Source organism: Megascapheus bottae, chromosome 20 (assembly GCF_031878675.1).
Source record: "Megascapheus bottae isolate mThoBot1 chromosome 20, mThoBot2.hap1, whole genome shotgun sequence".
In the NCBI taxonomy this organism is placed as follows: Eukaryota; Metazoa; Chordata; class Mammalia; order Rodentia; family Geomyidae; genus Megascapheus; species Megascapheus bottae.
Window position 1 is genome coordinate 4,770,340 of NC_143528.1, and position 16,415 is coordinate 4,786,754.

General features: G+C 54.9%; 1 protein-coding gene across 2 annotated transcripts in view; it reads right to left on the reverse strand.

Annotated features, from left to right (window-relative positions):
* Positions 1-316: 316 nt before the first annotated feature.
* The window catches only part of Adgra2 (adhesion G protein-coupled receptor A2), a 38,061-nt gene continuing 21,962 nt past the window's right edge, over positions 317-16,415 (reverse strand). For both annotated transcript variants that reach the window (XM_090353924.1, XM_090353923.1), the window contains exons 3-19: positions 13,307-13,378; positions 12,952-13,023; positions 12,698-12,769; positions 12,327-12,490; positions 11,680-11,893; positions 10,728-10,892; positions 8,865-9,063; positions 8,268-8,417; positions 7,999-8,160; positions 6,482-6,706; positions 6,068-6,284; positions 4,279-4,478; positions 3,217-3,344; positions 2,796-2,919; positions 2,206-2,351; positions 1,724-1,813; positions 317-1,532 (exon numbers count right to left, since the gene is read on the reverse strand). In XM_090353924.1, coding sequence (XP_090210050.1) covers positions 317-1,532; positions 1,724-1,813; positions 2,206-2,351; positions 2,796-2,919; positions 3,217-3,344; positions 4,279-4,478; positions 6,068-6,284; positions 6,482-6,706; positions 7,999-8,160; positions 8,268-8,417; positions 8,865-9,063; positions 10,728-10,892; positions 11,680-11,893; positions 12,327-12,490; positions 12,698-12,769; positions 12,952-13,023; positions 13,307-13,378 — 3,616 coding nt within the window. The remainder of the gene's footprint in view (positions 1,533-1,723; positions 1,814-2,205; positions 2,352-2,795; positions 2,920-3,216; positions 3,345-4,278; positions 4,479-6,067; positions 6,285-6,481; positions 6,707-7,998; positions 8,161-8,267; positions 8,418-8,864; positions 9,064-10,727; positions 10,893-11,679; positions 11,894-12,326; positions 12,491-12,697; positions 12,770-12,951; positions 13,024-13,306; positions 13,379-16,415) is intronic.

The window sequence follows — 16,415 nt, forward strand, 5'->3', positions numbered from 1 at the left end:
GAAAAGCAGCACCTCTTACTCCCTGGGGCCTGGCACCTGGCGCGCCTGGCACCTGGCGCACCTGCCGGGATGGCTCCCTCACCACACCACCAAACGTGGGGAGGTGCCTAGGACCTAGGCAGAGGCCCCGGCTCCCTCACTCAGGGAGGAGTCCGTCCTGCCCGGGCTGGGCTCTTCCACTCTGCAGTCAGAACACCGAACAACTTGGCGGTCGGATCTGGATCGTGCCTGTTTCTGGATGGCCGGTCGCTCCCCGGGGGGTCGAGGCGGGCTCGTGCAGGGGCTCGTGGGCCGCAACCAGCCCACCCGCCCTGCCCTAGACGGTGGTCTCGCTCTTCCAGAGGCCGGTTTTCATGCAGCCGCCCCCGGCCGCCTCGGCGGCGCCCGCGTCGTCGTACTTGCCCCCCTTCGGGGCGCCGTTGAGGCTGGCGGTGTTGAGCGGGTACGAGCGGCGCTTGCTGTCCTTGTCGGGCGCACCGCCCCGCAGGTTGTCGCGGCTGGCGCAGCGGCGCTGGCCGGGCCGCGCGGCCTCGGGGAGCGGCGCGCTCGTGTCGCTGCCCTCCGACGGCGTGAGCATGGGCTCGGCCTCGAGCGGGAGACTGCCGCCCGGGCCGCTGTCGGACGGGCTGTGGCGCAGGCTGCCGCTCTCGCTGGATGGCGGCTCGGGCGCCCCGGGCGGCGCCCCGGCGCGCAGGGCCTTCAGCCGGCTCCGGCCGGAGGCCTCCCCCGCGCGGTGCCCCTTGGCGCGGCTCTTGTGCGCGCGGCGCCCGTGGTGCACGTTGTTGGGGTGTCGGGGAGCCAGGCCCCCCCGCGGGCCCAGGGGCTCCGGCTGCGCCGCGCCGCGGGCCGCCAGCCCGGCCTCGCAGCCCTGACTCTGGGCCAGCTGCAGGTTGGTGAGTTTACAAGGACCCGGCGCGGGGCCGCCGCTGCCGCTCGGGGAGGACTTGAGGGAGGTCGGCCCGTCCTCCAACACCGGGGAACCGTCCTCGGGGGCGGTGGGCAGGGCTCGGCCGGGGGCCTGGGAGCCCGAGGGTGGGGCTGGGGGGCAACAGGCGCGCCAGGAGGCCCTCACGTCCCTGCGCCGGGCACAGTGATGCGTGAAGACGAAGAGACCCAGCGCCGAGGCCGCCGCCCCGTACAGACAGCTGCACACGGCGCGGGGCAGCCAGCGCTGGGACACGGCCAGGGCCCCGCAGGCCCACATCGCCAGGTACAGGAAGTGCGTGGTCATCAGCGCCCCCAGCTGGACCCCGGGGGAATAGAGGCCGTCGCCATCCTCCGGGGGCCCGGGGGTCACCACTCCAGCGCTCCCCGCAGCCAGGAGGGAGCCAGAGTCACTCAGGAGCCTGGTGGGACCTCTCAGCTCCTCCCCCGGCTCCAGGGACAGCCGGCTGTTGCCCGCCTTGGGGCTCTGTGCCAGAGGACCCCGCAGGTGCAGGCCGGCGCACAGAAAGTAGATCCAGGTGATCAGCAGAATCAAAGCCACCGGGATGTAGAAGGCACCCAGGCTCGGCCGCCACACCAGCCAGCAGCTGAGGGGAGACAGAGGAGGTGGATGAGAGGGGCTCACGGGCCCCCGAGGTCAATGAGGCAGGGCAGGAATGGGGAGGCAGAGCCCGGTGTGCTCATAAGTGGGTTAGGGGAGGGTCCCTTGCTGGGTAGGCGCTGGCAGGTGCGCGCGACAGTGGTGGGCAGGCAGCGGGGGCAGGACAGTGATGCTCACTAGGGACTGTGGTCTCGGTAGTTGTGGATGTTGACAGCAGCGGTGATGCCACAGATTATGAGAGGGATCCCTCCCGCGATCAGATAAAACCTGGAAGGGAAACAGAGTTTGGCGGTCAGAGAGATGAGGGAAGGAAGGAAGAAGCAGGTGCTCAGAATCCTTGACTTGGTATGTCTGTTTCTTCTTCCCTCCCCTGTCAATGTCAGAACATTTTTGTTTTCTTTTGTGCCCAGGGATGCAAGGCTCATAAGGGAAGGAAGGCCTGCAGCTCCTCCCAGGGTTTTGCCAAGACTGTTCTAAGAGAGGGACACCTTAAGTGACACAGAAGCCAGGGAATGCTGCTTAGCTTCTCAGAGCCCCCATCACCACCTCCCCCAAAACCTGGCTGCACCAAGGTTTTTGAGAGGCACCCAGAGGAACCTTCTGTTTACCCTTCATTCACCCAAGGGCTCATGGCAAAACCAACAGCTGAAAATACAAACCGGAGCATGGGGCGGGGAGCAGGCGGGGTGGAGTCGGCTTCTTGTGGAGGAGGCACCCTCCCGGTGAGTGCCTTGTGCAGGACTCGAGCCTTCACCCCCATCCACAGCAGTGTGGACAGGGAGGAGTAGTGCAGAGTAATGCCCACCTAGGGTTGAGGAGCCGAGACTGAGGGCCTGGGCCACCCGAGAAGCCTCCCCATTCCTCCCGCGCCTCCAGCACCCTTGCCCACTCCCATGGTACCCATTAAGCTTGTCCCCCACTGCTGTTCTATTTCTACCTAGGCTTCTCTCCCAGCCCAGAGTCTCTCCAACCCAGCCATTGCTGTCTCACTGACCCCAACTTCTCCATTACAGTTCTCCCTCTCCATTTTGAAGCTCTGTCTCTAATTTTCACTGAAATGGCTTGGACCACTCCACTTCTCCCCGCTCCCCTGGCCCAGCTCTCCAAATCACCCTTTCTTCGCTATTTAAGATTACCACAGAGGACAGTGGCACAGGGGCCTGTTCCTATGAGTCTCCTTTTCTTGCTGGGCATCTCTCTGCTCTATGCCTAGACTGTCCTCACCCATCTTGTAGCACTCTCTGCTTACCGCCTGGCAGACCATCTGGTAGTTGGTGAGTGTGATGCCCCCCGCAAAGACAGCCGAGGTCATGGCCATGTGGAAGCATAGGTTCAGCAGCATGTGCCAGCCCTTCCGGGACACATGGATGGAACTGTCCCAAAATAATGGCTTTCATTAATAGGCTGCCCAACCCATAGGATCTGAAAGCAACCAGGACAGCCACAAAGGGGAAGCCACGTCTATGTCTGAGCACGTATGTGTGTGAGTGTAACTCTGGCCACCAGAGGAAGTCCTTTACTGACAAAATGTATTCTCCAAGCCCAGAAGACTCAGATATACGCAAAGCAAGAAGGTGAGCAGATCACACGGACCCCCCCCCCCAACACCTCCCAGTCCTCGAGGAGACCTGCTGTCTTGCTCCACTCCTTCCCTGCACAGCAGCTCCCACCTGTGGTTGAGGATGTAGGTGATAATGGTGGTGAAGAGGCAGAGCAGCAGCAGGGCGGTGCAGGGATACACGACAGGATGCAGGCTGGCTCCAGAGCCCCCTGCTTCTCGAGGAAAAGCACTAAGCTCCTGGAAGAGAGAAGTAAAACTACAGGGTCTTGCCTCCCTCCAGCCCCCCTTCACCTCTGGCCAGTTTCCTTCCCCATCAGCTTTGGACTGACTCTCGGTGCTTAGTCTATTCAGGTCAACACATGAAATGTGATGGGGTTGGGAATGAGCAGAAAGAGAAGTAATCCCAGATTGCTTTTCCATTTTAACAGTCTAAGGCTTAGAAAGTACAGGATGGCCGGGTACCTGTGGCTCACATCTGTAATCCTAACTACTGAAGAGGCTGAGATCTGAGGACCATGGTTTAAAAGTCAACCCGGGCAGGAAAGTCCATGAGACTTATCTCCAATTAACTTCTCCCAGTTGAGGCTCAAGTGATTATGTGCTAATCTTGTTTAAAAAAAAAAAAAGTCAGCACCTAGGCCCTGAGTTCAAGCCCTAAAACTGGCACAGAAAAAAAAAGTATAATACATAAAGACTAGGCTAGGTAGTTCTAGATTTTCATCTCTCCAGACATGAGAATGAGGACAGGCTTTGTCTGCAGGAAAATGGCAAGGTGTGGGAGAAGCCATTGTGCCATTTCTCACAAGTTGTGATGGTTTGGGGTTATAGGGCTCAAGAAGGCTGCTGTCCTGATCAAGAAGCACTGAACGTGTGCATAAATGGATATGTTAAGAATGAAACCTACGACCAAGACGTGAAAGGGCATCAATGTCTGTGAAGTAATGCACCTTCTATCTGGTGAATATCATGTAACCCTTCTATTAATTACAATAAAAAATATATGAAAAAAAAGAATGAAACCTACTTGTAGAACTGATTGGTGCTAACAACAACAACAATAACAATAAAGCTGCTGTCCTCCCTCCATATCTCTGGTTCCAGATGAACAGAATACCTGGTCCCCCCCACCCATTTCTTTCTATCCCCTCACCTTCCCACTACAAACACCCACCATGAGCACAGCCACGTTGCCCAAGTGTTGGCAGTGCAGCGAGCTGACATTGGGCTGGCTGGAGCGGAGCTGGCAGCCTTCAGAACTCCAGCCCCCAGACCCCTCCTGGCTCCACCACGCTGCCATGGGGTCGGCCCCCTCTGTCCAGTGCCGCAGTGAAACAGCTACGGGCTCTGTCAGGTTTCCCACGCCACAGCCACCTACAGGAGAGGGAAGTTCACATGACTATGCAGAAGGCTGACTGGGGCATTAAGCAGCTGCAGCAGCAGCCAGAGTATGCATGAGACCCGTTGGACTGGGCCTGGGGTTGGATGCCAAGCACAGGCCCCAGTCTTCCTGGGGAGGCTGGGTGGGGGAGAGCAGAGGGGAACTCCAGGTGCAAGTGCTAGAAGGTAGCCCTCTTTAGGTGCCTGGCAAGAGCTGCTGAAATGCTCCAGGAAAAGAGAACTTGAACTGTGGCACTCGAGACAGGAAGGAAGCAGTGAAAGTGGACACAGCAAAAGACCAGAAGATGATGGCAGTCACAGGATACTGTTAGGAAGGCGGGAATGGAAGGGAACAGGAAGAAGAGCAGAGCGGAGAGGGGAATGTGCCTAGGGCACAGGTGACCCCTTCCCAGCATGCACATCTCCCCTTACACTTCACATTCATCTCCCCACATGGCTGCTAGCACTGAGGTCCTTCGGGTGACTTATCCTTCGAGTCTTAGGGAAGCGTCTGTGTTCAGGAAAGGTCTCTCTGGCCCCTAACAGGATTCAGGGATGGCTGGCAATGCTCTAAACACATGCACTGCCATTCACTTAACCGCCTGTCTTCTCTGCTGAAGTGTGCGTTCTTTAAGGACAAGAGCACAACTGTTCACAGGTATGTCCCCAACCCCAGCAGCCTGGCACCTGCAAAGCACCCAGGGAGTTAATACAGACAGTGGAAATGAGCAGGTTCCTTCTAGGCACAGGAAGGGGCCCCAGGGTCATGACAGCAACCCCTGGGGATGTCAGATTCCTGGAGTCAGAACACGTGTAAGACGACAAGTGTTCCGATGATGGGGACCACTGAAGCCTTGAAATTTTGGGGCTCATATGTTTCTAGAAGATGAGTCTGATGACAGTAGCAGATAGTCAATGGAAAGGTGTGTGCAAAGGTGGAATCACTGGGAGAAAAGAGGGCATGGGCCAGCTGAGGATGGGCCTGCAGCTGATCCACATAGTTCCTGGGTGCCGGGTCACCCACCAGAGCTCAGCTCACACCCTCTCCTACCATGGTCCCCACGCTCCCTTAGTGTTCCTACGAGTCCTGACATCTATCAGGTTCAAGCAGCCACCTCTAAGCAACAGCCATAACTGTGACATCTTCATCCTTATAACCATAGTGAAGGCGGTGCCGGGCTTTCACTAGGCACTCGTTCAGGATCGCTTGCCCCCCTGGGGCCTGTGTGGCCAGTGGGCTGAGGTTTGTACTCTTTTGAAATGGGATATAAAATCCATGTTGGGGATGGGGTTGTGGCTCAGTGGTAGAGTTCTTCCTTTCTGTCCCTAGAACCTCCCCACCCCCATGAGCATACAGTGACATTCAAGTCCTACATTTACCTAAGTCCAGTGTCCTCCTGAACCTTTCCTCCACCAATCCCTTCCTGCACAGGCCATGTCTGCCTCCTCCATCCTTAGGAAATGAGGGACCCACCATCCTCTACCAACTTTACCAGGGCAATGGGGGCTGTAGGGAGTGGAGGCACAGGAAGGGCGGGGTGAGGGCACAGGGCAAATGGACATGCAGGAGTTGAGTCCCTTACTGGTTCCTGCAAAGATCACAGGCGTGGCCACACCGCGCCTCTTGCCAGGCCCGGTGGCTCCAGGGCGAGAGGTGTTGCCATGGCTTCGGAAGAGGCGGCCATTTCGGAAGACGAGCAGTTGCAGGGTGCAGTCTGGGGGAACCGGGAGAGGCAGGGCAGCCGGAAGGGATGAGAATAGGCTGGGGGGCAGCTGGATGGAAGCCAGGGCCACACTGTTCTGGGGGGGACATAGGAGCTCCTCAGAGATACTCAGCACCCATGAAGTCACGTTTCCTGCCCCTTCCTGACTCCCTTCGCCCCATCTGCCCTCCGCCAAGTCTCCAGACCCCACCGCCTCTCATATCTACCTCCACCCACCAGACAGGCTGCCTCGCTCAGCAACCCCCACACCTGCTCCCTTTCCCCTGTGCCCACCTTGATGTGGAAAGATGACAGAGAAATATTGGGTCTCCCTGTGGTACAGCGGAAGCGCAGCTGCTGGTCAGCTTGGGGCTCGGGCTCAGGCGGGGCATTCAGGCCAGGGCCACCCAGCCGGGCACCTGGCATGCCTGCCTCCTTTCTCTGGAAAGCTGTGCAGGTCAGGCCCACGTAGCTGTGTGGCTTGATGAGGTAGGCCTCCAGTGCCACGTTTCTCGAGTTCTGGGGACAGGGAACTTGTTAATCCACTGGGGGATGCATTCTTTCTCTAAAGAACTTTAGGCTGCAGGGGCCGGGAGTTTGGCCTAGTGGTAAAGTGTTTGCCTAGCATGCACCAAGACCCGGGTTTGATTCCTCACTACCACAGACATAGAAAAAGCCGGAAGTGATGCTATGGCTCAAGTGGTGGAGCTCTAGCCTTGAGAAAGCCCAAGGACAGTGCTCAGGCCCTGAGTTCAAGCCCCAGGACTGGCAAAGAAGAAGAAGAAGAAGGAGGAGGAGGAGGAGGAGGAGGAGGAGGAGGAGGAGGAGGAGGAGGAGGAGGAGGAGGAGGAGGAAGAGGAAGAAGAAGAAGAAGAAGAGGAAGAAGAAGTTTAGCCCCACTTCACTCCTGCCATTTTTTTCAAAGCATGGGCATGCTGTGGAGTCTCCATACCACACGTGGCCACAGCATTCTCCCTCCTCTGAAAGGCCAGCTACTCCAGTGTGTACCCCACTTTCTTTCTTTGCCCACCTCCTTCACTCAATATACTAGTTCTATTGACCCTACTCAACTCAGTTCCTAGACAGTATCTCGTATGCACAAGTTCTGCCAGAGTTTTCTGTGTATGTGCACCAGTTCTGGGGATTGAACTCAGGGCTTGGGCACTGTCCCTGAGCTTTTGCACTCAAGGCTAGCCCTCTGCCACTTGAGCCACAGTTCTGCCCCTGGACTTTTTGGTGATCCATTGGAGGTAAGAGTTTCATAGACTTCTCTTTTCATAGGCTTTGAACCACGATCCTCAGATCACAGCCTCCTGAGTGGCTAGGATACAGGTGTGAGCCACTGGTGCCTGGCTCAACCAGGGTTGAGATAGATATAGATAGATAGATAGATAGATAGATAGATAGATAGATATCACTAAATTGAAGCTAAGCATAAAAAATCCCCAAACAAAAACCAACCAACCAAATGAGAAAGATCACCCTCCCCTCAGGGCACTTCATCATTCTTCCCTGCAAGGGCTGACAGCCTAGAGACCAAGCCCTACTCCTGTTCCCTCTGCTCTTTCTCTGCTTCTTCTGGTTTATGTCCAGTAGGCTGCTGGCCATCCAACTCAAACCCTCCAACTCATGCATGACTTCGGCCTCCCTGGCTCTCTCTTCTGCAAGCCCTGCTTGCTGGGTTTTTGACAGCTGGGCCTGGTGGGTGCACTCGAGAGAGAGGCAAGCTTCCTTCCCATAGGTCATGCAGCCCTGGCCCTAGGCAACTTCAGGTCCTTCCCAGTGCTCAGTCCCACTCGGATCCACATTACCACAGAGATGTGCTGAGCATGGGGGCTGAGAGCAGCGCTCCCCACGCGCTCCAGGGCGCCCACGATGCCACTGCAGGCCTTGTCTTCGCGCTGGGCCAGCCACAGCAGGTGCTCATCCACCAGCATCAGGTTGCTGGCCATGTCCACCATCACCTCCACCAGCTGTGGGGAGGACAAGGCGGTCAGTTAGAATCTGGGGGCTGGGGTGTGGGAGAGGCTGAGGCAGTGGGAGGGTGGTTCTCCGGCGTCTAGGACTAGCTGGATCTTACCTCTTTGATTTGGTCCACATAACCCAAAAATTTCTGGATCATCTGAGCCACATAGACTACATCCATCATGTCAGAAAAGCTGGCAGCCTCGGCTGTGTAGACTCGCAGTTGGTGGGCCAGGGTTAGTGCATTGGAGGCGTTGATGGGCATCTGGGGGTGGTGGGGGAAGAAAGGATCACTCCATCTTCCTCCTGCTCCAGAACTGCCCTAAGGAGCCCCTGTCCTTGGTAGTGGTGCTCAGAGCTCAGCCTGTACCACCTACCAGGTTTAGTCAAGATTGGAGGTATGGGGGGCCTTGCTCATCACAGCCCAAGGCTGCCCACGTGCAGCATCCTGGGCTAAGGACAATGACAGTGTGTCCCAGTGTGTGAGAGGAGAGTGGGGGGATAGGATGGAGGACTCTAGGCAGCCTTGTAGGCATGAATCCCCTGGAAGAGGAGAATGCGAGGACAGCAGCTGTGGAGAAGGCGCCTGCCTCCTGGCCGCCCGTCACTGAGCACACCCTCAGAGCAGCCTTGAGCTGGGTCCCTGCTCCCATGGGGCATCAGTCTTCATCCCCAAATCAGAGCTGGCCAGGGGCCCCATGCTTCCTCTCACCAGCACAAAGGTGTAGAGCACCCGGGTAATGTCGTTGGTGTACAAACAGTGAGAGTAGTCCCCGGCCTCCCAGCGGCCAGCCCGGTCACACCGGCGGGAGGCTCGGGTGCCTGGGGCGCCCCCGCTCAGGGGCACGGAGGTGAAGGGATACTGTAGGCACGACTGGTAGGCTGTAATACCAGCGAGCGTTCGAGGCCACCTGTGGATAGAATGGGGAGGTAATGTGACCCAGGCTCCTCAGGACCAGCCTCTTGTCCTTTGAACTGCGATGCAGACCTTTGGGTCTGGGGGTCCAGGTGACTTTCAAGTTCTACTCTGCAGTCTTTCTTTTTTTCTGACAGTGCTTTCCCAGGTGATATAGGGGTGCATTCAGCGTTCCAAGTTCAAGTCTAATTCTGCCACTTAATAGCTATGGTCTTAGGCAAGTCATTAGCCTTCCAGGTGTTTGGGATCCTTAGCTATAGACTGGGGAAAAGAAGACTGGCCCTGACGTACAGAAAGGATCACAGTGATATTAATATTAAAATGTGACCAGGTACCAGTGGCTTACGCCTGTAATCCTAGCTAATCAGAAGGCTGAGATCTGAGGATTATGGTACAAAGCCAGCCCAAGCAGAAAAGTCCATGAGACTCTAATCTCCAATTAGCTACCAAGTAAAACAAAGCTGGAAGTGGTACTATAGGTCAAGTGGAAGAGCCTAACCTTGAGCACAAAAAGCTCAGGGAGGGCAGGGAACGTGGCCTAGTAGTAATGTACTCAGCATGTATGAAGCCTGGGGTTCAATTCCCCAAAACCACATATACAGGAAAAGCTGGAAGTGGTGCTGTGGCTCAAGTGGCAGAGTGCTAGCCTTGAGGAAAAAGTGTCCAAGGACAGTGTCCAGGCCCTAGGCTCAAGCCAAAAAAAAAAAAAAACCTTTCTACTCAGGAGGATGAGATCTGAGGATTGCAGTTCAAAGCCAACTGGGGCAGGCAGGAAGGTTTGTGAGACTCTCACCTCCAATTAGCCACCAGAAAACTGGAAGTGGAGTTGTGGCTCAAGGTGGTAGAGTAGTAGCCTTGAGCACAAAAACTCAGGGACAGGCTGGGTGTGGTGGCTCATGCCTGTAATCCTAGCTACTCAGGAGGCTGAGATCTGAGGATGTTGGTTCAAGCCAGCTCAGGCACTAAAACGTTTGTGAGAGGGCTGGGAGTTTGGCCTAGTGGTAGAGTGCTTGCCTAGCATGCACAAAGACCCAGGTTCGATTCCTTGGCACCACATACATAGAAAAAAGCTGGTAGTGGTACTCTAGCTCAAGGGTAGGGTTCTAGCCCTGAGGAAAAAAAGTCCAAGGACAGTGTTCAGGCCCTGAGTTCAAGCCCCACAACTGGCAAAAACAAAACAAGAACAACAAAAAAAAGTTTGTGAGACTCATATCTCCAATGAATTACCAGAAAACTGAAAGTAGGGCTGTGGCTCAAGGGTAGGGTGGTAGCCTTGAGCTGAAGAGCTCAGGGACAGCACCTAGGCCTAGAATTCAAGTCCCAGGACTGACAAAAATAAAGACAAAAGAAAGAAAGGGAAGAAAGACAGAGGGGGGGGAAGGAAGGGAAGGGAAGGGAAGGGAAGGAAAAAAAGCGAGAAAGAAATCATGTTTGGAGGAGACCTTTACAAATGACTAGTGTGAGGAAGCCTTTGTGGTGTGTGTGGCACAGTTCCCATGGTGATTGTACCCTAAACAGGAGTTTTCTTGAAGTGCAATGACAAGACTTCAGGCTGATGGCAAGAGTGGATGGGCCACCTTTGCTCTCAGGAGCAGAGAGGAGGGCAGGCCCAGCGTGGGTTGGGACCACAGTCAGATCTGCAGAGCAGAGCAACAGAACCTGAAGTCCCCACGGTTGTTGGCCACACGCTCAGCTGGGCAGTAGGAGGCGGAGGTCTCCAGCACCACGATCTCCACCTTCTTGCTGGTGTTGCCCTGGGCCGTGGACACGGAGCACTCCCATTCTCCTGAGGCCCAGACGCCGATGTGAGACAAGGTCAGCTCACTGCAGACAAGGGTGAGGGCTGGCTCATTAAGATGCTCCAGGCCCAGATCCACACCAACCCCAGTGGTCCTGGCCTCCCCTCCCTGCCTCCACACAAACACAGGCGCCCTGCCCTGGAGTAATACCATCAGGACTTTTTGCTCTATTGGAAGGAAGGATACAAGTGCACACTTCTTTAGTCTGACTGGCCTTATGGTACTATTTTTTGAGTTTTAATTTCTCTGTCTTTACAATGGAGATAATCACATCTCTTACAGATCTATTGTAGAGATCAAACTAGAAAACATAGGTGGAGGCCTCTATAGACATGATGAACATGAGAAAAGGCTGGTGTCAGTGGCTCACACCTATAATCCCAGCTATTCAACAGGCTGAGCTCTTAGGACAGTGATTGGGACCGGCCCGGGCAGGAAAATGTGAGGCTCTTATCTTCAATTAAACACCCAAAAGCCAGAAGAGGAGCCGTGATTCCAGTGATAGAGCACCAGCTCTGAGTAAAAAAGTTAAGGGAGAATGCCTAGGCCCTGATGTTAAGTCCTAGTATGGGTGAAAAAATAACAACACACATGCAAAAGAAAAACCCACTAGAGAAATGCCAAATGGCCTTTGTTTTTCTATCAGATTAATTTCTAAAATCTGTTCAGGTTATTTGTGGTTGTCTTAGCATTCTAGAAATTCACATGTAGCTACACATGGGCTTAGACACACACACACACACACACACACACACACACACACACACACACACACTCCCAGAAAAGTCTGGGCCTGGCTCTTTGGGGTGTACCTGGTGATGAAGGTGCAGTCATGGATCAGGCTCTGGGCCAGGACAATGCCTGCCTGCTCATCCCCTTCCACTGGGGCCCGGTTGTGGTACCAGCGAATGCGGGTGTCATTGCCCAGGTAGCTGGCTGAGCACTGGAAGGGCAGCCGGTCACCCTGGAACACCACTTGTCGCAGGGATGGGATGAGGTGATGTGTGTGCAGCTCCAGGGCCCCCTCTGCAGAGGAAAGGCATGACTGTACATGAAGAGAGAATCCAGCAGGGAAAAGCAGCCCTCTGCCTGGAGCCTACTCAGGCTGGCAAGGAAAGGGGTCACTAGAAAGACTCCGAGATTAGAGAAAAGGAAAGGGGCAGGTATGTGGGACCCAATGAAAACATAAATAAATAAACAAGTAGTCTTGCAGGAGGCTTAGAAGAGGTGAGAACTGGGATACAGCTCAGTAGTAGAGATTTGACTAGCTGCCAATGGAGGGCGGCCCCAGTGGAACTGAGGGAAAGACCCAGAAGACACACCCATCCCACAACCACACCAATACTCAGGACCAGAGAACCTTAAACCAGTGGGTGTGGGTGAAGTGCAGGGCTCTGTGCCTGGATCTGGAGTCAGACAGGCAGTCTTTGGTGGATATGCAGGCACAGGGTTTGCTCACCACAGCACAGCTGGGACTCCTGAAGGCCACCCAGGGCCTGGGCATGCAGGGAGCTGGGGTATGCACAGAGTGTGTGCTCTGACAGCTGCAGCGAGTGATTCCTGGCCCAGGGGAGCAGCCAGCGCAGGTGACAGTCACAGGTCAGGAACTCAGTGCCAAAATCCCTGCGGGGCCAGCAGAGGGGTCATGGAGTAGAGCAGAGCTATTGTGAGCTCCTGGGGGTGGTGATGGGACAGAGTCTGGCAGGGCCGCAGGGGATAGCCTTGGCATGTGTGTACCCTACCATAACCTGCCTCACCCCATCCCACCCCAGACACCATGCATCTGGAAGTGTCTGGCTTCCTACACAGCAGGCTGGCCAAGATACTCACACCACTTTAAGGGCTGGCAGCTCATCAAAGACCCCAGGTTGCAGACTGGAGAAGATGTTTCCAGATATATTTCTGCAAGGGGCAGGGAACAGTGAGTCCGGATTTTAGAGTCTTTCTGGGGCAGTAGGAAGGAGTGGGAAGAAAGAATGACAGGTCCTGTAAGGGTCTGCACTGCTTCTCCCTCCTGGACCTTCTGTCTAGTCTGTGCCTTCCCCTCCCCCTCCCCCCTCCTCCCACATTAACTTGTCACTCACAGTCTCAGAAGCCTGGGGAGGCCTTGGAAGGTCTCAGAGGTGAGACAGCCAATCCGGTTGTTGGAGAGATCTCTAGAGAGACACACTCAGGAAGTTGGTTACATGATAACACAAGGATTCACTTGTAAGGGGGCACACGTGGGTGGCTGGAGTTCACATGGGGAAGGGGCTTAGAATGAAGGTCAAAGTAGGGCCAGGAATGCCCACACAGTTGCCCCTTCTGAGTGGAGGTTGGTAGGCTGAGAAGGAACAAGGGGGTAGACAGGGTGGGTGGATGCTGATGGGATCTGGGTCTTTCCCCAGGGACAGGAGGAAGGCCAGGAGGTTTGGGGGGGCGGGGAGACATGTCACTCACAAGCGCTTCAGTTCCCCCAGGCCCAAGAAGGCTCCAGGCTGCACCGTACTGATGACATTGTTCTTCAGGTCCCTGTGGAGAGAGTGGGGAGGCTCTCACCCTCTCACCAGCTGGGGGCCACTGGATGCTTCTGGGGTGACCATGTTGCCATAGGTATTCGCTTTCTTTGGAACTTTGTTTTCTTCTAAACCTCTGTTCTCAAAAGCTGGGTGCTTATTGGCCCTGTAATCTTTGCTACTGAGGAGGATGAGACCTGAGGGTCAAAGTTCAAAGCCAGTGGGGGGGAGGGGGGGAAGGAGTAAGAAAGTATGTGAGACTATCATCTCCAATTAACCAACAAAAAAAGCCAGATGTAGAGGTGTAGTTCAAGTACTAGAATGCCAGCCTTGAGCAAAAAAAACCTATGGGAACCCAAGCTGAGTTCAAGCCCCAGTATCAAAACACAACCCATACACACAGATAGAGACAGAGACCGAGAGAGAAAGATAAAAGAAAAAAAACTAATAAACCTCTGCTCCTCTCAGTGTACCCCTTAGACAAATCTCTTGTGCCTCCCTGGTTACCACCAAGGGTCAGAAGAAAGTAAGGATGGTGTAAGAGCTTCGAGGTGGGATGAGAAGGGCCTCAAGGGAGGAGGCAGTCTGGAAAAGGAGTGGATAGAGCTCTGGGCTGGGAGTCAGGAGCCTTTACCTCCCACGTGGGTCTACCTCAGGCCTCTCCATGGGCCCTGCGAAGAAACAGGTCAACTGGCTGATAGCTGGGCAACTGAAACCTGCCCTATCTACAGCTCCAGGGCAGGGCTGAGAACATCAGTCCAACCTCCTCATCTTCAGATGACACCCAGGGGGCTGCTGCTTCGTCAAGCCCCTTAGCCCTACCTTTTCCAGTAGGGTTCTTGGAAGCCCAGAGTTAAGAGAAACTAGCAAGTAAGGTGCCTCTAGGCTGAGCGGGTCACAGGACAGAAATGGCCCTGGTTCCAAGCTCCATCTACATGGAGGGCTAAACTGCAAGTGAATTCTCCCACTGCCTCTAGACTACATCTGGTGTCTCATACCTCATGCTCTGGATGGTTTCTGACTACGGAAGCCTACTGGTACATCAGTCTAGAAGGCCCACCTTATCACCTGACATGCAGTCCTTAGGAGGACTGAGAGCCCATCCATTGTCCATTCTGCATCCTTCATACTGGACATGGTCAGGAAGAGAAGTGTTTAGTGGTACCATTACTCAAAGATCACCCTGGTTTTCCCAGCCCAAAGGGCACTTCCAAGTAGTTCACTGCTCAATGGGCATCTTTATTTTTTATTTTTTAGCCCATCCTGGCACTTGAAGTCACGATCTGGGCACTGTCCTTGGACACATTTTGCTCAAAGCTAGCACCCTGTCACTTGAGCCACAGCACCACTTCCAGCTTTTTCTGAGTATGTGGTACCCAGGAATTGAACCCAGGGCTTTGTGCATGATAGGTGAGCACTCTACCACTAGGCTACACTCCCGGCCTCAGTGGATATCAAGTGCCCTGGAGGGAAGGCAGAAGGCAAGGGTAGGAGATTGCTGGAATAATCTCCCTCAAAGAGGGGCTAGAGGGGCAGGAAGTCAGGACAGTGACAGAGATACCTATCACCAGCTCAGACAGAGGCTGCTGGCCACAGCCTCAGAAACAGCTCTGGGTGTGGGCATGAGGGAGTTAATGGAGTCAGCTCCCTGCTGGGTAAGAGGAAATGGGTGTCTAAGGCAGGGAGGAAGGAGGTGCTGCCCCAACAGGGGGCTTGTTTGTCTATTCCCACTATGGGATTCACAAAGGGAAAGGGAACAAGGGATAGAGAAGGGAGAAAGAGGGAGGGGGGGAGAGAGAGAGACAGACAGACACACAGGAGAGACAGATCAAGGTTCCTCTGCCTCAGTACCATTTCCACGAAGGGCTCAAATGGCCCCTAGAGTCTCCACAAGGGAGGGAAAGCCACCAGATTCCTAGGAGAATCCAGGGTGCTGGTAAGGCATCCTCAGCTCTGGCCACCAGTGAATGTGCAAGAAGGCCCTAGAACACCCTGCATGCCATGTAGAGGGGATAAGGGATAAATGCTCCCTGCCTGGGCCACCCTCCCTAGAGACCCCCTTTGACTGCCAGGGCCCCCTTCCCTCCTCCCTTGCCCCCTGTGCCCCTTGGCCCTTGTTGGGGTCTGGCCATTCTCAGAGCCCTGCCTCCCACCCTCATACAGGACAGGCAGAGGGAAACACATTCCTCATTGTGTCACTTCCCTTCATGGGCTGCCAAGGGGCTGAGGCCACAGCCCCCCACCCTTCCCTCTCAGTGTTTATTCTCATTTCCTCCCTGGCCCCCCTCATGAGCCCCCACCAGCCTGTCCCACGGATGCTTTGCAGATGGGAGCAAGAAGGCCCCTCAACTCCAGTTCCTCTCCCTGCCCTGTTTCCTGCAGCCTAGGCCACGTGGGGCCTCTCTGACAAGGCAACTTCCACCAAGTTTGGTGTTCTTTCCCTCTTGCCTCCAGACAGCCTGCGGTGTGGCTTCAGGGGTGACCAAGGGCTGTCCTGAGTGCCCTACACAGCGGGCCAGTCCTGGGCTGCTCCCAGGCTGACCTCTGACAAGGCTCTTGAGCCACAGGCACAAGGGTCTGCCTTCTGGATCTTCTGAGTCAGGAAAGCAGCTCGGGGCTGTATCCCTCTAGAGGCAGAGGAGATGCCATCCCATGACCAACACACACACACACACACACACACACGCACGCACGCACGCACGCACACACGCACACACACACACACACACACTTCCAGGCCTGGAGACTTTAATTTCCATTTCCTGCATAGGGAGCAGGAAGTGTTTCTCTCTTTTACTATTTTCCCTGCTTTACCTTTGTAAAGCAGACCCTTGCTAAAACTAAAAAAAAAATCCCAGGCTAGCCTGACTACATAGTGAGATTTGTCATCACAAAAGTATCAGAAAGTAAAAGATCCTAGCACCATTATTCAGAATAACCCCTAAAATAATGGAAAACAATGTCAATCAATCAATGAATAGATAAAAATGCAGTAATTTGGGAGCTGAGTGCCAGTGACTCACACTTATAATTCTAGAAATTTAGGAGGCTGA